Source organism: Sardina pilchardus, chromosome 5 (genome assembly GCF_963854185.1).
Source record: "Sardina pilchardus chromosome 5, fSarPil1.1, whole genome shotgun sequence".
In the NCBI taxonomy this organism is placed as follows: Eukaryota; Metazoa; Chordata; class Actinopteri; order Clupeiformes; family Clupeidae; genus Sardina; species Sardina pilchardus.
In genome coordinates, this window is record NC_084998.1 from 20,810,629 (window position 1) to 20,832,542 (window position 21,914).

Below are 21,914 nucleotides of genomic sequence, written 5' to 3' on the forward strand. Positions count from 1 at the left end.
CACACAGCTCAATCATAACAACTTTAATAGCTATCTTCTTATTACTTTTACATTCAATTGCCAATCAATTTACACAGATTTCCTTAAATCACACCTTGCAAACATCAAGGAACGGTTTAAAGAGCCGGCCTGTAAAACAGGTGCAAGTGCATTACCATCAATTTAGCAGTTAAGGTTTGTAGCACGGACTGTAAGCTTATCATCTTAATCTTTCTCCCCCCTGATTGTGGAAATTGCATGTAATTTTGCAAGTGAAGGTAATGAACACAATTGTAGAGTGAGATTAGGCAAGAGTGAGGTGGTCGTAACCAGAACGCCAGGGTTGGAAACGCTCATGATTGCTACAATATAAAGCTGTGGGAGGAGGAGGGGGGGGAGGGGGGATTAATGCAGGTGCTCGTAAAAGGTACATGAAATAATACTTCAAGGAGCCCTAGGATGAGCTGTAAATCTTTTTCTAAGTGAGGGAGATTCACGGGTTTAACTAGATAAGGAAATATATTGTGGATTCAAACACATCTTGGCCAATCAGTTTTGAGGACCAGAGCTGTTTTATGAGAGGTGCTAAATAAGAATTCTCATAACTCTAAAATACAATGTGATCCATCAGCAATAATATTGGGCAAAATTGTATCTCATCCAGAAAAAAAAAAAAAATCATGCAATATTGCGATGGCTGAATGCACCTGAAAACAGCAGTCCAGGCATGCTACTTTAAATAACATAGAATGTTACATTATGGGAATCCAACACCTGAAGCATGGTCTCTCACAGACCAAAACAATACCCTATACATAGTACTGTAGGTCAAAGGGCAACTTTTGTGAAGGCCTTATCCCCTTTACAGTGCCTGCTGCAGGAGGCCTCTCACTCGTCTAAAAATATCATACATATCCGTCCATATAGCCCTCCTTAATGATTAACCGTGGAAACAGAACCAACATGTATATCAGGGGGGCAAAATTGGGGGCCCACTGGCTTTCTCAGTTCACCTGGTCAGTCACGCACCTCAGCTCAGGATGAGGATCGCTGTCGTCGTTGGACTCGTGCTTTTGGCGTGCGCGTCGGCATCACAGGTCAAGAGAGGGAGGAGAGCCGTGAGAGGAAGCGAGGAACATTCGCAGGATGTGGGCACTGGAGCGGACATCACCGCAGAGGGTAAATCTGACCTCTCGGCGGAGGTGCGGGAGCTGCGCGCCCTGGTCCGGGAGATCGGCGAGCTGGCCGTGCGGCAGAAGATCGCGCTGAGCGCCACCCAGACGGACGTGGCCCAGCTGCGGGCCGCGGTGAAGGCCGGCGAGAGCCAGGCGGACAGCCAGAGGGCCATGATGGTGGAGCAGGGCATCCAGCTGGGCCTCACCACCTCAGAGGTGAAGGAGCTGGACGGCAGGCTGGGGGTGAGTGAGGGTCAGCTGCAGGAGCATCAGCCCAAACTAATCGAGCACGCAGCACAGCTCAAGCTCCTCTGGATGAAGCTGAAGAGCTCCGAGCTCGAGGCGGATGAGCTGAAGGTGACTAACTCAGGTAAACACACTGGTCGTGTACAGAAAGAAAGTCTCATGCGCATGTAGTCATAAGCTGAGGGACTGCTTTAACTACACTACGTCCACCGGGTGGAAAAGAACATGACCACATTGAATGAGAAGGATCTTTCCCCCTTCATTACTCTTGGGAAATTGATTTCATTTTTTAAATAACCGTGAGGATAAGCTTCAAGAAGCTCTTTAAATTTCAGTGAAGACTTTTAGAGTTATGTGTTTTCAGTAATACTATTTCTCATCAATACCGACACTCGTGGTTTTTTGCGCATTTGAAATGCAAAGTGTTTTCAGAGCTGAGGGGAGAATGAAAAAGCAGCGAAGGCATAATAAAAATTAGATGACCATTCAACGAGGGGGATTTTTTTTTCTTTTTTTTCTGCAGTTTTGGAGGCCAGGCTGAATGCCAGCGAGAGCCTCATCAAAGAGCTGAACACCGTGAATGAAGGTAATTTAATGACAAAAAAAAAGCAATTATGCATTTCAAACCTGGGAGGAAATATGTATTAACAAACAGTGCTAATGAACACTGTGGATTCTGTTTTTTTAATATATTTGTTCATCTAAGGACATGCCGTTCAGCTGCAAGACATGGAGGCTAGGCTGTCCTCCAATGAGAATGAAGTGGAGAGAGCGAGGAAAGAGAATCAGGGTATTGTATAAAGAACCTGTAGCTTCAGGCAAACATTGTGAATATCTGAGAGCTTTTGAAAGGTTTGTAAACTTTTGTGTGTGTGTGTGTGTGTGTATGTGTGTGTCTGTGTGTGTGTGTGTGTGTGTGTGTGTGTGTGTGTGTGTGTGTGTGTGTACGTTAGCTCAAGGTCTGGCTATCAGTGTTCTTGATGCAAGGTTCAACATCACCATAACTAAAGTGGAGACACAGGAAGCCCATGTGGTGGAGCTGAAGGCTGACGTGGAAGAACTGAAGACAGGAGGTGCGCACACACACACACACACACACACACACACACACACACACACACACACACAAACACACACATATATATATATATATATATATATATATATATATATATATGGGTTGTAGCGGAGGCTAAACACAAGCAAACACATTGTATCCCCCTCTTAGAGTTTATCCACCTCTCAAAAGAGTTTATACACCAAATTGCAACTTTCAACATTTTAAAAGTCACATGGTATTATCCACATTCACAACACTATGTGTTCACTCATCAAAACTCTAGGAACCATTTAATACCACTGAAATTGTTATGAACATTGGACAATAACTTCCACCATCATAAAACATTATTATAAAACATCATTTAAAAATGTGATACCGTATGGTGCAATCCACTTGAATTCACATAATTCCTAGTTTACCCACCTCTTATTTGGACACTACACCCCTGTCTATATATATAACATGTAAACAAGTGGATGTATGAAGCAGACCTGAGATTGTGTATCCTTGTTCTCTCCTCCGTGTGTTCAGGAGCAGACACTGGTCTGAGAGCTGTGGTGGAGAAACTGAAGAGTGAGAGTGCAGGTAAACAATCAGTCCCCCCTCCACCTGAGATGCATGGTGCGCTAAAGCACCGTACCTGAACCCCGCTCCTAAGATCCGACGCCCTTGATATTGACCCGTCATGTCACATTCTGTTTCTACTGTATGCTTGATTCCCAGTGTTCTGACTATTTTTAAGTTACCAATATTTGTAAAAACATCTCATTTAGATGCAATAACAGCATATGTGACAACTACTAATCATACTGTACCACACAGCATTTGCCATGATGTGATAAGGTCATAACATGGTTATCTCAGTCTTATGATGCAGGGGATAAGTAAATCACTTCAACTAGTTCAGAAAATGCAGACATGATCATCGCCATACCACTGTTTCATCCAATATCATTCATTTCTTTTAACTTTTGGAATTTAAATCATATGATCTCAAAGTTGTAACAACAGGTTTTCCACAAACATCTGACCCAAGTACACAAGTTTCTGGACAGGACTAACATGAAGTCATTTTAAAAGGAAGAGTTGAAAGCATGAGGGGTATGTGACTTGACATGTTGTTTTTTCGCCATGATTTCAGTTCAGGCTTTGCATCTGATCTCACTGGACGTGCGGCAGAACGTCACGGAGACCCAGGTGGATGAGCAGGAGATAACGATGACGGAGCTCAGGATAGACGTGAATCTGTTGAAGAGACAGAGTTCAGGTGAGCGAGAATGGAAATAAACTGCAACAACACTAAGAGCTGCAGCATTTTCTTGCACACACATGGATCAGCAAGTCATGAGCAGCTGGAAGGACTGAGCTCGTTAAGTGTGAAGTCTTAAAAACGCCACCCTAACTTTCTTGACCGTGGATGCTATGGTTATGTATGTGATTGCAGACCAAGCCGCAGGCTTGGAGGGGCTTGTTATCATGTCAAACACCACCGAAATCCTCGTGGAACAACAGCAAACAGTCATAGTTAATTTGAAGGCTGACTTGGAGGAGCTGAAGAGAGAAAATGCTGGTGAAAAACCCTACTTCTAATTCATTTTATTCTCTAATAACTTTTTTTTTCCGGGGGGAGGGAGAGGGGTTTACTGAGCCACACATCATGTAATGTGTATTTTTTATGACAAGAACTTGACCCCCAAAAGTAACATGAAAGTCACAAATCAAATGGGTTTTATGATAATGTATTCACTGTGGAAGTTAATGGTTTCAGCTCAGGCACTGGAACTGATAGCCCTTGGGGACAAGTCCAGCCAGATGGAGGGACAGGTGACTGTGGTGCTGGACCTGAAGGCTGAGGTGGACACTGTTAAGAGAGAAAATGAAGGTAAAAAATGTGACCTTTTCAGGAAAATCATTACTGCCTCTTCTTGAATTCCTTTTAATGTGAGGTATTTGAGGACTCCCATTATTATGTATTTTTTTACTTGCCTTCTCATCAGCAAACCAAACTACTTTACTTTACATTGCTGACATACAGTATATTGCATTACACACACACACACACACACACACAAACACACACACACACACACACACACACACACACACACACATATATATATATTACTTGTCTTGTCATCAACAAACCAAATCGTATTATATTGCTGACATGAACCACAAGACAGAGTCATGATATTACTTTCAAGAGAACGATAAAAGGTTTTGAATTTTTTTTTTTACTCACAAAAAGTAGAGACTTACATGAATAAGGCTGCGTTGATTGATTCTGATGTGTGTGCTGAACTGTGTATGAGGTATACAGAAAATCAAAAAAATATATTCCAAAGTTATCTGAGGAGAATAACGGCTGTATGGACCATTACACTTTGTTGTTTTGAAATCAAACTACAAATGCCAAAGTTTTATGTTTGATCCTACCTGTGGTAAGGTTCATTGCACTTGGCTTTGATTTCCTTTGACGTGGACAGAAAGCAGTAGTTGGGAGCTGTCATATCGAGACACTGCCAGCCGTGGCCTATATCACAGAACAGTGTGTGAAATGGACAATAAAGTCGATCAATGTCTGGAAATTGTGTCCCACCAGCTCAGAGTATGGAGCTGGAAATGCTTGATAGCCGATCAAATGCCATAGACGCCAAGGTGGAGGGACAGCAGACTGTGGTTGTGGACCTCAAGGGTGACATTGAAGAGCTGAAGAAGGAGAATGCAGGTAATGCATGTCAGATGGGAGAGCTTCTAAAGCAATATCCTGACTAAATGTATAGTGTATCCATGTACATATTATGTGTACATGAGGGAAAATGCGTGATGCAAAGGATTAGTAAACACACAGTATGTTGCATTCATACTGTACACTGTGTCCTTCCTTCATTGCCATTTGTTCTTTGCTTTGGTTTGTCTGTTATAAATAAGGGCTTTATGCATTTGCCCAATGGCATCAAAGAAGTACAAAAAATCAATGTCTTTCCATATTCTAAAAGGAAGCAGAAAGCAAAGAATTGTTCTCTGCTCAAAATGTTCTTGAACACACACAAACACACACACACACACACACACACACACACACACACACACACACACACACACACACACACACAGAGAGAGAGACTTCTGCATCTGTTACCTACAATCATTCAACAACTAAGTCACTTTCATTCCCTGGATTTTTAGCTCAGTCCAATGACCTGCAAACTCTCAGTGACAAATCCAGCACCGCTGAGCTCCAGATGTCCGAGCAGCAGAGCGCCATGCAGCAGGTGAAGTTCGAGATCGAGGAGCTCAGGAGCAACAACACAGGTACAGCAGCACTCTCTCAAAGACACCGAAGTCACTGGGACATCGCCCCGAATGGCCTTGAAACTAAACTTGTCAATAATATGCTCCATGAAAAGACAACAGGGGGAAAAATGCATACAGTATGAAACATTTGGTTGAGAAATCACCTGCAATTATCTTGTGCCCTTTTTTTAGGTGTCTCACAGGAGCTGACTGTAATCACTGACATTGCAATCTCGACTGAGATTTTGCTGAAGGAACAGCAGCTTGTTGTGGTAGACCTCACTGCAAAGGTAGAGGAGTTAAAAACTGAGAATGCAGGTTAGTATAATCTCAAAGCAGGCTTGAATAGCAATTGATTTGGTTGCTCCTACATGGAGACACACCATTCAATGCTTAAGCAAGTGTGTTTTGGCTGTAAATCATACTCTCATTGCAAGGTGTTACCTATAGGTCAGCCGGTTGCAAATTCAACGCTTTGTGTTGTACTGTAGCTCAAGCTCTGGACATCACCGCCCTGGTGGAGAGGTCGAGCTCTGCGGAGAGTCAGATGGAGACGCAGGGGACAGCCGTGGCACAGCTGAAGGCCGAGGTGGAGCAGGTCAAGGATGAGAACTCAGGTGAACAATAATGAGGCGCAATCATGTATGGTATATGATATGATATGACTCTCAAGAAAGGTAGGTGTATGCACATCCCACCTTGCAGGTGCAGGACAAATGGAGAGTAACTTAGGAAGGAATGTAATGTCCGCAACACTGATAAAGTGCTCCCGTTTAATGAAAAAACGATTATGTATGATATGACTCTCACACAGCTTAGAGAGCTAGGCAAGGTTAGAGATGCTTCACAATAAACTATTTACTGCTTTCCTCGAACTCAAACACCTACAGTATGGTGGTCAATAACGAGCAGCTATCGAAGACAGCGTTTCATGAACATCTGACTGTGGCTTTTGTCAGTTCTTCTCAGCTGTATTGATTGATGACAGACATCCTGTGTGTCTTCCTTTGTGGCTGCAGCTCAAAGTCATATGCTGGACTCTGTTGACGAAAGGTCAAAGGTCACAGAGAATCTGGTGAAGGACCAAGAGGCTGTGGTGGTTGATCTGAAAAACACAGTGGACCTTCTGAAGGGTCAAACCACAGGTATGCACTTTAAAAAAAAAAATGCTGTATATGCTGTACATATAGATCTCAGATCTCAGTGGCACATGGCACAGATCAGAGGTGACATTCTCAGACATTTTGTCAGAGCAGATCTTGGAAAGAAATCCACGATGGGGGTGTGGGGGTTATCTCCCAATGCATTTTATTACCATTTAAATTACATTGGCACGTAATGCATTCACAGACGAATTTGAACTCTTGATCACGACCATCCATATTTATTACATCATCAGTACAGTACATCAGTGTTCATTGCAATGCAGTCATGACCTTCGTGTGACTTTAGAGCAAGCCATTGAACTGCAATTACTAAGCGATAAGACCAGCTCAACTGTTATCTTGGTGGAGGAGCAGAAGACCACAGTGGTTGGATTGCAGACGGATGTGGAGGATCTGAAGAAGGAGAACTCCCGTAAGTTTTCTATCCCCAATGGGACAATTCAAAAGCATCTGAAAGACAGTTATGTTCACTTTATATGGATCATACACAGCTTGCAGACTATTTGCATAACAAAAGGTCCAGTGATTTTGATGTGCGTTTCATGATTAATACTGACATCAAACAAGCAATCAGATTCACAGTCGAGTCATGTATTACATTGTGATGTTTTGTTTTTGATGTCTTCCATTGTGTGATAACGCCGCAGTCCAGGCCCAGGAGCTGGTGGTCCTCACGGAGAAGACCGGTCAGATAGAGGGGCAGGTGGCAGTGGTGGCAGGCCTGCAGACCGAGATTGAAGAACTGAGGGAGAAGCACGAAGGTGCAGCTCAGTAGAGCGAAAAAAGCATCTTCGAAATGTGACGTTCTCTATTGATTAGCTTGATCTGTTGCTGAGAGAGGCCCACTTCGGTTCAGTGACATCTTGAAATGTGTTTCTCCTCTCCGGGCCGCCGCCGCAGCTCAGTCTGTGGAGCTCTCTGACATCAGTGACCGGTCCAGCTCCACGGAGAGCCTGGTGCAGGAGCAGCAGACGGCCGTGGTGGACCTGACGGCTACTGTGGAGCAGCTGAAGAAGGAGAACGCCGGTAACACACTTTGCTTACAGTAATTTCCCGCATATTAGCCGCATTGTGTATAAGCCGCAGGACAGTGTTTTATGCAAGTTAAAAGAAACAAAACCATATTATTATCATATTAACTGCCCCCCTGTATTAACCTCATAGCTGAAGAAATTTTGCAAAATCAATGTATAAGCCGTGGCTAATAGTCGGGAAATTGCGGTAGTACATGAGTACAGTACATGTTGCTGTTACATATACTTGTCTATTACACTGAAGGCTACTGTATCGGAGCTGAAGAGAGGGAAAGTGGTTAATTATTATAACGTCCTCTCCAAAGGGACAATCAATCTTATCAAATGACTATCTATGAAAGTTGACTGTTCATTCCTTTGAAGCTCCAAGTATATTCTACCGTTCATCCCACTTTAAACTGTCTGTGTCTTCAGACGCTGTGCAAGTAGGCCTAATACTTCATTGACTGACTTCAAGTTGCTTCAAGAGCTCAGAATGGAGAGTTATAATTTGATTAGATGACATATATTGAGCTCAAATATCAACGGCATTACGCCAGAATCATAAAGTCTATATTAGGGACACTTCTTCTAAAATGGGGGGAAGCTAATGTTAAAATATATCTTCCATTCAATTTCAGCCCAATCATCAGAACTCACTGTGGTACTGGACAAGTCCAGTGCTACTGAAAATCTATTGAAGGAACAGAGCACTCTAGTGACAGAGCTGAAGACAGCTGTTGAGGCACTCAAGGAGGAGAATGCTGGTAAAAACTCTCTGCATTCCAATGATATAAATACCCTTACATAATATATGAACGACCCTGTGGCATTAGAGACACATTGACTTGTCATAACATATTTACAACATGTTTGCATTAGCCTTTTAAAGTGGGCTTAAAGTGTTAGCATGTCTTTCCCATTGGCTAATAAAGGATGCACATATTCTTGTCCTGTCAAGCGATGCATTTGCTTGTTTTGTTTACTCTGATGCACTCCTGTTGTGCATATTATTTACCTATCATTGTCCTGTGATTAAAGATCAGTCACTGGAACTAAGTGTCGTAAGTGAAAAGACTACCTCCGCTGAGAACCTTATTAAGGAGCAGCATGTCATTGTGGTGGATCTCAAGGCTAAAGTAGAGGACCTGAAGAAGGAAAATGAAGGTATTGATTACTTTTGATTAGCCAATTGAATATATCAATTACTTATGCCCAGTCACCCATAGCCCAACAGCATGTTACTTGTTTTCCCTCACATTTTGTTGTGACAGGTGCACATTAATTTCGCTCTCTCGCTGTGTTTATAGTTCAGGCCCAGGAACTGGTAATTCTTGGAGACAAGACAAGTCAAATGGAAGGACAGACGACTGTGGTGTCGGACCTCAAGGCAGAAGTACAGGCACTAAAAACAGAAAACGCAGGTATACTTTATTTTCATATCATTAGTGACAAACATTAAAGCGCAATTCATTCTGTCTAAATCTCTATAAATATAATCATAGAAATATATAGACCCAGTTATACATAGCGTCACTGAAATGTTAGAAGCTTGAGGTGTAGCTCTCCATTTTGATTCAAGACCAGTCCAAGGAGCTCATCAACATCAGTGACAAGTCGAGCATGACTGAGACCCTGGTGAAAGAACAGGAAACTGCTGTCAAGGGTCTGACAGCTACAGTTGAGTGGCTGAAAAAGGCGAACACAGGTATAATATAGCACATCTTACTATATGTTTTTTTTTTTTAGTTTAACACCCATTCTAAAACAAAGTGGAGTTGTTTATATGGGCATTTTATCTTACCTTCAAGTGCAATCTGCTGAGATCACAATCATTAGTGACAAGGCCAGCTCCACCGAGATTCAGCTAAATAAACAAGGGGCTGTGGTGGTGGACCTGACTGCTAAAGTGGCCATGCTTGATAGTGAGAATGCAGGTGAGCTTACTTCGAAATGTGTCTGAGTCAATATTCAATCATTTGCACTGTCGAGCATGTTCAGACATGTATCATTGTCAAAGTTTTGGCAAGAGAGTTTTATGCAATAACTCAAAATTCAATATTCTGTTCCATCTTCAGCTCAGTCTCAGCAACTCACGTCTGTCAGTGACAAAGCCAGCACCACAGAGAACATGGTGAAGACTCAGGAAACCGTGGTGACCGAGCTGAGGGTCCAGGTGGATCAGCTGAAGAAGGAGAATGAGGGTACAGGGGTCATTTTTCTGACTCAAATCATTAATCTGAAATATGGACATAAGGGTTATGTGGAAATTACTAACATAATACATCACATAACATCACAAAAACATCACGCATGACACAGCACAATTACAACAAATTCAAATTAATTACATTCATACCTGAGATATGACTATTAGTGAATATCACAATATAACATAACATCACATATCATGAAACAACACAATTACAACACACTTTCATACCCTAAGATGCCATGTCAACATCACCTTTTAATCACCCTTTGCAATTCATCTCTGACTCAGAGTTTGGGATCCTAAACCTGTTGAGATGTGCTCATTCCCAGGCCAAGCCCAGGAACTTGTCTCTCTCGCGGACAAGACCAGTCAGGTGGAGGGACAGGTGACTGTGCTGGTGGACCTGCAAGTTGAGGTGGAGGAGCTCAGGAGAGAAAACGCAGGTACTGTATGTCCAGATAAGACGTGTTGTCGGTGAGAGTGGTTGTCGTTCATTTTCAGCATTCAGTCATCATCATGACATATCTGACCCCCAAGCATTAGTATATGGGCCATTTACAGTAATCAAAGGAGCTTTCTGTGGCTGCATTACATCACACATAACAGGATGCCTGTCAGAATTATTCACATGCCCCTTAACCCTGATCCTAATCCCAGCCCCAATTAATTAATTAATTAGTGAAGATCACCTGTGAACTAATAGTGTAAACAAACTATGTTTGTGTGTCCTCAGCCCAAGCCTCAGACATAACAACCATCAGTGACCGGTCCAGCTCCACGGAGAGCCTGGTGCAGGAGCAGCAGACGGCCGTGGTGGACCTGACGGCTACTGTGGAGCAGCTGAAGAAGGAGAACGCCGGTAACAAAAGACTGAGATCAATTATGCACATTGTTCAGTGTCAGACATGCAGGTACCTGGTATGTCACAAGTATCAGAGCATATAATTACTCAATTGTCTCTATTCAAAACTGCCGGCTGCTTCAAGGCTTAATTGCAAAGCCTCACAGAATTCTTTCTTTCTTGCTTTTCTTTCTTTCTTTCTTTCTTTCTTTCTTTCTTTCTTTCTTTCTTTCTTTCTCTCTTTTTGTCTGCCTTTCTCTCTTCGTGCAATTCACTACTGCATTCTAAACTTCTTTCATAAAAAGCATTTTAAGACAAAATTCCTGATGTATTATATGAAGGACAAAAACCGTTGATTTGTGCATGCCAGTGAGCCAAAGCTTCCCATTGTACGCCTCTGTCAAACATCGAACTGCCTCGTGGGTCTCCAGTCGCACCATTATTAAGCTCTGCCTTTATGATTTCAGCCCAGGCGCTTGAATTGGGCGTCCTTGCGGACAAATCCAACCAGATTGGAGAGCAGCAGAATGGGTTGGTGGCGCTGAAGGGAGAAGTGGAGCAGCTACAGAGCGAGAGCACAGGTATATATATGGCTCACGTGCTTCCTCTTATCATCCATCCCCCGTAACAGAGCGCGCTCATTTATCACGAGTCCGCGCTGTATACATACTCAATGTGAAGTATGCATCCACAAGAGGTGGGGATGGGGAGGGGGGGTGGGGGACAGGCTCATCCATTCTTGTGCAACAAAATGTTGAGTCTCATTTATCTGGTTCAAAAGAGGCGTGTGTGTGTTGCACCATCACCTGTTTTGATGCGATAGGAGGTAAAGACTGTGTGTGTGTTTGTGTGTGTGTGTGTGTGTGTGTGTGTGTGTGTGTGTGTGTGTGTGTGTGTGTGTGTGTGTGTGTGTGTGTGTGTGTGTGTGTGTGTGTGTGTGTGTGTGTGTGTGCGTGTGTGTGCGTGCGTGCGTGTGCGTGCGTGTGCGTGCGTGTGCGTGCGTGTGTGTGGACAAGGCTAGCGTGCAGAGGCGAGGTCGTTTCTGTGTGAGGTTGCAGTTGCATTGACATTTCTCAGAATCCCTCAGATCTCTCATTTGGAATGCAAAGTGCTTATTGATGGATGCATTAGCACACTCCTCAGGCATATTTAATGTAGTATCAATCTATATGGGAAAAGGCAAATACTTTAAAGCTTCTGACTCACACATGCACATACAAAAAGATGGAAAAGAAGCTTTCCAAGGGATAACTGAAATTACACTATGCACTGCACTTATTGATAGTTACTAATGTCATCAAGTGTACTGGGGTGAGGTAAACATGCTACAAGAGGAGGATAGCTAGGATTAGGCATGTGGAAGTACAGACTATTTATTGATTTGTTCTCGCACACGGATAATTATGATAAGACAGCTATTTAATTCTGAGATGATGATTTTTTTTTTTTTTTTTTTGCTCGCAAATGGGGCCCAAAGATTTAATTCAGTGTGAATTTCATGAATATCTTCTCTAATCTCCATCTCTACTCAGCCCAGTCCCAGGAGCTGACTGCAGTCAGTGAGAAGTCGAGCACTACTGAGGCTCTGGTGAAGGAACAGGGGAGTGAGGTGATCGAGTTGAAGGCAACAGTAGAGGAGCTGAGGAAGGAGAATGCAGGTATGAGTGAATTAAGCAATAAGCCCTGAGAGGCCGTATAGGTTATGGTGATTTTAGAACAGCTCAGGTGCGCTGTTACTGTAGGTATGATGTACAGCAGAGTTTACTTCATACTTGTGTACAGTGTAAATATTTATGATTTGTCGCAAGATGCACTTTGTGTTAGGCATGGGATGAGGTTGAGGCTATGGTGTGTAGTGTGTTACGGGTCATGGATCTTTCCGAGGTTTCTTCTTATATGTGAGACATGTGTAATGTTTAACCGCTCTATAAGTGAAATGAAATTGAAATTGAAATTATGCCCAAGGGGATCACATTATGTCATGTATTACTTATTGATGAATGCTATATCGTAAACATTCTGAATTACAATAAAATGATCAACTATGAGGGTTTTCACATACATCAGAATGTGTCTGTTGTCATTGTTCATCACAACTTTCCACTTATGCATATATTTACTTTCCTATATAAACTAAACTATACTGTATATTGTTGTGGTGTTTTCAGCTCAGGCCCAAGAACTGGTGTCTCTTGGAGACAAGACTAGTCAAGTGGAGGGACAGTTGATTGTGGTGGAGGATCTGAAAACTGAGGTGGACACACTCAAGAGAGAACACACAGGTTCAGTACAACCACCCACACAGATCTCAATGATGCTGTTCTAAAATACAGTGCACTTTCATGGATTCGTTTTGAACAACAACACATTCATCATGGCAGCTTCACCTACTGTAGAAAAGCAGAGCAGTAATGCATTTTGTCCTCAAGCATTAGGTAGACACTGAAGCACTAAACAAATGTTTTTGCTTTCGATGGTGAATGTTCTGTTTAAAAAGGATATCCAAACATGCTCTAGTCTGATCAATAAATGGAACGAAAAGAAAAAGCATTAGCACTCCCCCCTCCCCAAAAAAAGGACCCAAGTGTCTTGAAAACCTTTCAAGTGAATGTCATATTTCTTAATTGAATTGCAGCCCAGGCCCTGGAGCTGGATGCTATCAGTGAGATCTCCAACTCCACTGAGACCAGGGTGAAGGAGCAGGAGGCGGCTGTGGCTGCGCTGAAGGCTACGACGGGAGAGCTGGAGAAGGAGAATGCAGGTCATTCATTTAGAAAATCCTGGAGAAACAGCAACTGTTTTTGAAGTCACTCATGGGTGGAAATGAGACGTGTTTGACATCTGCAGATTGATTTACCCGAGGAAATAACATTAGGACTGTGCATTTTTCCAAACAGCATTCATTTTCATTTCAGGCATATGTGACCGTTCATACATCTCTTTTTAGTCTGACAGTGTGCGACATTAATGGCACAAAGTCTACTGCTGCATAGCTTACCTTTAATAATACACTTCAGTAACTTCATGGTGAGAGTGGTATTAAGTCGGACATCGTTATTTGCCCGTTCATCTGTTATATCATTATGTTTAGAGATTGGAAACAAAATTACCTCTTATGGCAAATATTGCTAAATTTAAAAATATGTATCTGTACACAAAAACTGACATTTTATTTATTTAACTTGTTTTGTGTGTGTGTGTGTGTGTGTGTGTGTGTGTGTGTGTGTGTGTGTGTGTGTGTGTGTGTGTGTGTGTGTGTGTGTGTGTGTGATTCTAGCCCAGGCCCAGGAACTGGTTGCTCTTGGAGACAGGACAAGCCAGGTGGAGGGACAGGTGACTGTGGTGGTGGAGCTTAAAGCTGAGGTGGAAAAGCTGACTGATGATCACACAGGTATGGTATCAACCATAGATATCTATGGTATCAACACTTTACATTTGTAAAATTCCATGATCAGATTCCACTACGTGTGTGTGTGTGTGTGTGTGTGTGTGTGTGTGTGTGTGTGTGTGTGTGTGTGTGTGTGTGTGTGTGTGTGTGTGTGTGTGTGTGTGTGTGTGTGTGTGTGTGTGTGTGTGTGTGTGTGTGTGTGTGTGTGTGTGTGGGATGGGGGGTAGCATAGTTGCTAAGAAACCACAATAGCATGCAGTAACTGGAAACGGTGTGGGTTCAATTTCTGGCTGCCACCATTTTCCCCCTCAAACTAGGCAGTTGATTCTATGGGGATTTGGGGAGACTTGTCCTGCACTAATTGACTTATGTAAGTTGCTTTGAAAGAGCCAAATGAATAAATGATAATAATAATAATAATAATAGCGATAACAGCAATAATGTAAACACTGTAAGTGTTATGACATCCTCTCTGCATAGTAAGCTTTGATTTGAGGGATGAATTGACTGCTCGGTTGGCTTTCATGTCTCCTCTCCACTGATGTCAGTACTAATTTCAGCAATCACTTCACTTCAGTGTAAACAGCAGGCTCTCAGTCATGTTTCCTTCTGACTTCAGAGCAAGCCGCAGAACTGCAGGTCCTGCATGACAGGACCAGTTCAGCTGCTGCTGTACTGGAGGAACAGAAAAGTGCAGTGGTGGAACTACAGGTTGATGTTCAGGGGCTGAAGACAAGCAACTCCAGTGAGTGTTGGCCACATTGTGGTGGATGAAGTGGGTGCTAAAAACCCACTGTTTACTTAAACATACAAGATTATGTCATGGCAAAACACATCCTCTAAAAACCTCTCCTGTGTCGTTGTGTTTTGGACACCTTAGACCAGGCTGAGGGGCTTTCGGATCTCTCAGAGAGGACTTCTGTGATGGAGGCCCAGATCACTGCTGTGGTGGATCTCAAAGCAGAGGTGGAGAAGCTGAATGATGAGAATATAGGTATCGCTCACAAAGGAGATATGACATTTCTTAATGTCAACTTAAATCCCATCATTGTTCCTTCAACGTGTAATTACATTAATGTGTCTATCTGGATAAATGTCACTGTTATTTATCAGTGTTGTCATTGTGCATCGTTGATGTTTGGAATGTAGTCATGGTGGTTGTGTCACTTCAGAGCAAGCCAGTGAACTGCAGTCTCTGAGTGATAAGACTAGCTCAACTGCTAGCGTGGTGGAGGAACAGAAGTCCATGGTAGTGGAACTGCAGACTGCTGTGCAGGATCTGAAAACGGAGAACTCAGGTATGTTTGGCAATAGGATTAAAAAGGAGGGAAAAATAAAGTTATCACGTGGAGATAGAGAGGAATGTGATGTAAATGCCATGCACGTGTTAATGAAACTTCACTTTGATGATACCTTTAGACCAGGCCCAGGAGTTGGTGGTCCTCACAGAGAAGACCAGTCAGATAGAGGGACAGGTGACTGTGGTGGCTGGACTTCAGACTGAGATTGAAGAACTGAGGGAGAAACATGAAGGTATACAGCTCAAAGTCAACGCCAACTTTATAATCTCAAAGAGGGAAATTCAGATGGTCAAGGTGCCGAGATACACACATTAAAACAAACAGATAGATACACAACACACACAGACACCACACTCCACACACTCTCCACAGACAATACATTAGCCTTAAATCAGCCAGTGCAGTATACTCCTGAAATAAAATAAAGCATCCTAATATTGTACAAAAATAGACCATCAAGCCTTTTGTTTTGAACTGTCTCTTTCATTTAGACGTCTAACTACTGAAGGGATAAACAACTTGCTAAACCTGGTGTTTTTTATTTTCCTTTGGAGCATTCTTCCCTTGCCCTGATGGCTTAGTTGGCTCAGCTTCTCAGTTCCCAGAGCAACAAAGGGTTATGTGACAAGATACAAAAAAAAAAAAAAAAACCCTGTTCTCTCTCTCTAATCAGAACTTGTTTGTTGTTGAGCAGAGGACAAGCTTTAAGGTGACATCTTGAAATATGTTTCTCCTCTCCGTGCCGCCGCCGCAGCTCAGTCTGTGGAGCTCTCTGACATCAGTGACCGGTCCAGCTCCACGGAGAGCCTGGTGGAGGAGCAGCATACGGCCGTGGTGGACCTGACGGCTACTGTGGAGCAGCTGAAGAAGGAGAACGCCGGTAACACACTTTGCTTAGTACAAGTGTTATTTTGCATTGTGGGTTGAATTCTTGCCTTCATCTCGTTAAAAATATTCATTACAGTTTTTACATCTCTTGTGGTTAGTTGTGATCTGATTTGGAAGCAGGAGATATTAGCTAACGTGTCGCTGTCGAATACTTGTCTATTGAAATGTCAGCTTTATCACGCCATTCAATCTTACAACTCCTTAGGAGAATTTAAAATTGCATATAATTACTGGTGATTGTATAATTTGTGAAATGCCCTATGAGATTAATTTAACTGTATTTTGAAATTTCCACTGTCTCATGAAATGTCAGCCCATGCTCTTGAACTGACAAACCTCAGTGACAAGACTGACAACATGATGGACCAGCAAAGTGCTGTGGTGGAGCTGACAGCTGCAGTGAATGAGCTTACCAAAGAGAATGCTGGTGAGCCCCCAAATGACCAAATGTCCGACTGTAAATTATTAAAACAGTATCTATTTATTTCTTTTTCTTTTTAATCTATTCTGTAGTTGAATGGACACTTGAGCACAAGGAATTTCAATACTTATATAAATACGTATTTATGAGTACATGACAATAAACTTCGAACTTTGAACTTTGAAGTACAAACCAGGAGGGAACTGCTGTTGACATATTACTGTATTTCTGAAGCCCAATCCCAGGAGCTGACTGTTGTGAGTGAGAAGTCGAGCACTACTGAGGCTCTGGTGAAGGAACAGGGGAATGTGGTGATCGAGTTGAAGGCAACAGTAGAGGCGCTGAGGAAGGAGAATGCTGGTGAGCTTTCAATGTGATGATATGGTGTATTTTGGCAATTATACATTTACACAGAAGATGTACAGTAAGCATGTTCAATATTGAAAACTAATGAAAGGACACTTTAAGATTTCAAATCACATGCTTTATCTTTGCTTTGGTTGGTGGAAACTAGGTGATGATACTATTCAAGTATAATCGAAGAGCTCTACCAAATAAACAATTTAACAGTAAACACAAGCACCTGCTTCTCTGTCTTGTGATTAATTTTTAAGACTTATCCCTGGAGGTGAACATCCTTACTGACAAGTCTGACTCAACTGGCGATCAGATGGAACAGCAGCAGACCATGGTGGTTGATTTGAAAGCTGAACTTGTACAGCTCAGAAAGGACAATGAAGGTAACAGTACAACCTTCCGTGTACAATTTGTAAAGGTGGAAAAAATGTGTTGCCGTTAAGTGAAAAAAAAACCCTCCTCTTCACGCGCTTTGTCAGGTTTGAATCGACTTTTGCACTCACCTCTCTCTTTTTTTCACCTCAAGTTCAAAATGTGGAAATAGCAGTCGTGAGTGACAAGTCAAGCTCAACACAGAGCTTGGTGACAACACAGCAAGCTGTTGTGGAGGACCTGAAAAAGAAAATCCTGTTGTTAGACAGTGAAAATGCAGGTGAATCAAATGTACTTTAAAAATCAATTTTTATGTTACAGTGCAAGGTGTCCATGTCAAATGATGAAGGTATGATTTACAGTTGTCGGCAATGCAATGAGTATCCATTTGTCAAAACACAACTTTGTATAATATTTTTAACACACAGCTAAACAGACTTTAAATCTGTTTTTAATAAAGCTCAGTCCTTGAAAATCACCGCCATCAGTGATAAGTCCAACACCATTGAGAGTCTAATGAAGGAACAGCAGTCAGCGGTGGTCACCATCAATACCAGAGTCCATGAGCTGGAGAAGGGGACAGCAGGTGACCATTTAAAGAGCACAGATAATTTATCACTAATATCCATAGATATGACTCACTTCTACGTCACATATTTCAAAGTATTGTGTTATTGATCTTTTTGTTTATTTATTATGTGTCTGTTTGTTTGTTTGTTTGTTTACTAAGCCCAAGCCCTGGAGCTCAGTGTTGTATCGGACAGGTCGGTATCCAATGGAAATAAGCTTGACCATCAGCAGGATGAGGTGGTGGAGCTGAAATCTGCCGTAGACCAACTCCAGGCTGAAAACTCAGGTGCAGTGAACTCACAGTAATACCAGCCAACCTCACGGCAGCATAAAAGACTATCTGCATGAAAAGCCCTGCTGACTGAAAATGTACACAGAATGTGACTAGGATACTTAAGTGATATTTAAGAAGTTGTCGGAATGAAGGTCTCACAGGTCCATAACTTTCTTTTAGAATTTCAGCATTACAATATTCATGCGGTTCCAATTATAGAATTGTTTACTTGGACACGAAACCCCTGAAATGTGTTTGATGAAGTCTCTCATTTCGAACGGGGGGGAACAGAAATAGCAGCGCATTTCAGTCGCAATCTAAACATGCGGTTGGATGGGATTACAGGTCAGTCTGCTGAGCTGAAAGCCCTTGATGAGAGGTCAGCCTCCGCCGAGCATCTCGCACAAGAACAGCAGACAGCGTTGGAAGCGCTCAGGGCTGAATCGGAGGCGGCAAAGTCAGAGAATGCAGGTGAGTCATTGGTAATGCATCCCTATTACCTCAGACCTAAAGCATCCCCCAAAATGGGGGCTTGTCGTACTGCATATCCAAACCACAATCCACCCCCCCCCCCCTTCCTCCACTATGCACGTATGCTCTCACTTTCCCCATTCATTATTGATGTAAGATACTGATGTCAAAGAAAGTCAAGCTCACCCAGATGCTTCACTGTGTTTTTGTGTGCATGCATGTTTTAAAATATTGACCATTTCTTAGCCCAGTCCTCGAGCCTGGAGGCCCTGGCTGACAGAACCGGCTCCACCGAGAGCCTGGTTCGGCAGCAGGAAGCAGAGGTGGTCCAACTCAAGGCCACGGCAGCGGAGCTGAGGAAAGACAATGAAGGTATTCACGACCGCCGTGTGATTTCGCCCTCGTGTCTTCTGCTCGATTTTATAGATCAACAGATAAGAGCAAATCAGCCGGAGCCTAACTGTGCAGCACAATGAGAACAGATCCTCAATCATGTTGTTTAGAGCTGTGCGTCGTCTTAGTCATCACAGCAGAAATGCAGCAGGCAAGGACACACATTTTGTGGTGCTTACTGGTGAATTCAGCAAAGGGTTTGTTTACAATTTGCTCATCTTTCATGAGCAGGTTCTTTAAGATTCCTTAAAGTACTTTTACATTCATGTTAATCTCTCTAATATCCTTCAAGCCTTGATTTGAATTTAAATGAACTCTTACTGTTGCAACATACTTTACACAGAATCTGTCTGTATGTGATAGACGCACAATTATCATGCACAAAACACATACACAAATCATATTTCCTTACCGTTAACAAGCCACTGAAGGTGTTTTGGAGTAATTTGCCGCAAACCGTGAAACTTGCATGAAGGTGTCAAGATGCGGGCGATCCCTGAACGCTTATCAAATGACAGGTCTTCCCGCAACCGAGTGAGGTATTGACAGCTTGTGTATCTTCGAATGTTGCACACAACTTAATGATTCGCAGCTCAGGCTGAGGAGCTGACAGCCCTGGATGACAGGTCCAAATCCACGGAGAGCCAGGTGCTGCAGCAACAGAGTGCTGTCGCCGAGATGAAGACCGCAGTGGAGGCACTCAAGGCAGAGTACGCAGGTGAAATACAAATGCAAATAAATAAATAACAATAATTGCTCATGTCACACTCTCTGACGTGAACGGTATGTTTATGAACAAGGTATAAGAGGATATTGTGCAAAACTACAGTCAATTGCACCCAACATTTCAATTTCTTTGCTGGCACAGTTTTTCTTAATTGCTAACATGCATTTCTTTAAATTATAGATAGATAGATAGATAGATAGATAGATAGAAGGTCAAAAGTAAGGCAAGGGTTTTGATTCGTAGTGACTATAAATGTACTGTGAACATATACAACTGATAAGCCTATTAAAGACTGTGGAAAACAGTAAAAAAAATATGTTTCATGTATTTTCCAATACACAGCAATGAAATAATGTTCATGTATAAAGAAAGGTCTTTGGGGATTCACATGTTCTAAAACAGGTGAACTGATACATGGCACCTGTGTCTATGTAGATTGTGAGGGTCTGATTGGTGTGTGAACAGTTTTGACTCACGGTTTTTCCACCTGGAGAACTGTCTGCTAATTGGATTTGAGATGTGATGACTTGAGTTAATTAGACTGAATGCCTCCGCTGTCTAAATGAGAACATAGTGTAGACAGTTAAAGCATGAGGGAATTTTGCTGCAAAATTCAAAACATTAGAATCATGCGTGAAAACAGGAATAATAGTGTTTATACTGTAGTTTGAGGGAAATGTGTCTGTCTTTTGGTAAACGGTGACATGGTTTTCAGCTTTTATCTCAAGTCTGGTAATAGCATTTAAACAAGCGAGTGAAACTATAATGCTGAGCTGTGAAATTTCAAAACAGTTATGCTTATGCATTCACTATAACATGATGACATAGTGCTGATGTTGAAGGATTAATATATACTAATTGGGTTTACTGTGCAAAACGCACGGGCAAGAGGCACATAGCCGTGATCGCTGCTGCGAGTGCGAATATAAAACGCATCTAACAGATTGTTTCCCTCCTGAAGGAGATGAGCAGGAGCTGAGGGGGGCAATGGCGACGCTGAAGGAGGAGAATGAGGGTAAGACACACGCACACAAAAGCCCTCAGAGTTAGCGTGAGTAGAGTCCTGCGAAACTGCTCCCTGCTAATGCACCATGACCTCTGTGCCGCTGCTCAAGGCTGCAGTGGCTTGACATTGGACATGCATGAGCAAGTCTGGGATGGGTGGTCAGGTCATCTTTATTGATGAGAGATGGAAAGATGGTAGCAGACGGAATGTGAGGGTTTGTGTGTGCGTGGGTGGGTGGGTGGATGTGTGTGGGTGTGTGTTTTTCTACAAATCCACAGTGTGTGTATGTGTGTGTCTGTATTTGTATGTGTGTGTCTGTGTGCGTCAGTCTGCTTTTCAGGAAGGTTGGCAGGCAGCTTTTTATGAATGTGATCATTTCTCAAATGAGATGAAATGTTAATTCTGCACTGCCTGTCTCCCTGTGTGCCTGAGTTTGGGATGGAGAGGAGGGCCTGTGTTTGTTCATGTGTGCATGCATTATGCCCCCCATCACCGCAAAATGTCAATTTCACTTAGTCAAGGAGCCGGCAGACATTTGAATGACTGATGATGGCTGTGTTGAAAGAGAACCATCTTTAGCCCCCGAGAAACACACCTTGATCTGGCATGACACATACTATTATCTTAAATGTCTTTTGGCATCAAAAGATTGTTGTGTTCTACCACAGCCTGATAATACCATCTCTGTCAGTCATTTCCTAATGGGATGCATTTTCCATCCTATTTCGTTCAGTGCAACACTATGGCTGCT

The 21,914-nt window shown here is 42.6% G+C and overlaps 1 protein-coding gene across 1 annotated transcript; it reads left to right on the forward strand.

The window, feature by feature from the left end:
- The first annotated feature begins 1,019 nt into the window (after window positions 1–1,019).
- On the forward strand, window positions 1,020–20,680 carry LOC134080798 (nuclear mitotic apparatus protein 1-like). Its single transcript, XM_062537408.1, has 38 exons — window positions 1,020–1,524; window positions 1,924–1,986; window positions 2,995–3,048; window positions 3,605–3,730; window positions 4,232–4,345; window positions 5,066–5,191; window positions 5,653–5,778; window positions 5,953–6,078; window positions 6,252–6,377; window positions 6,780–6,905; window positions 7,213–7,338; window positions 7,574–7,687; window positions 7,827–7,952; window positions 8,981–9,106; window positions 9,250–9,363; window positions 9,522–9,647; window positions 9,751–9,876; window positions 10,018–10,143; window positions 10,484–10,597; window positions 10,888–11,013; window positions 11,463–11,576; window positions 12,528–12,653; window positions 13,164–13,277; window positions 13,631–13,756; window positions 15,003–15,128; window positions 15,264–15,377; window positions 15,556–15,681; window positions 15,803–15,916; window positions 16,439–16,564; window positions 16,886–16,999; window positions 17,228–17,353; window positions 17,608–17,733; window positions 18,183–18,308; window positions 18,453–18,578; window positions 18,912–19,037; window positions 19,284–19,409; window positions 20,023–20,140; window positions 20,623–20,680. Exons 1-38 carry the CDS (start codon window positions 1,020–1,022, stop codon window positions 20,678–20,680), a joined length of 4,848 nt encoding a protein of 1,615 aa, XP_062393392.1.
- The last annotated feature ends 1,234 nt before the right edge of the window (window positions 20,681–21,914 follow it).

What these genes read in the sequence shown, in the direction of transcription:
- LOC134080798 (XM_062537408.1), top strand. Translation starts at nt 1,020, where the DNA reads ATGAGGATCGCTGTCGTCGTTGGACTCGTGCTTTTGGCGTGCGCGTCG. An exon ending in GCTGAAGACAAGCAACTCCA is followed by an intron (nt 15,129 to 15,263) that starts GTGAGTGTTGGC and finishes TGGACACCTTAG; the next exon opens with ACCAGGCTGAGGGGCTTTCG. An exon ending in ACTGAGGGAGAAACATGAAG is followed by an intron (nt 15,917 to 16,438) that starts GTATACAGCTCA and finishes CCGCCGCCGCAG; the next exon opens with CTCAGTCTGTGGAGCTCTCT.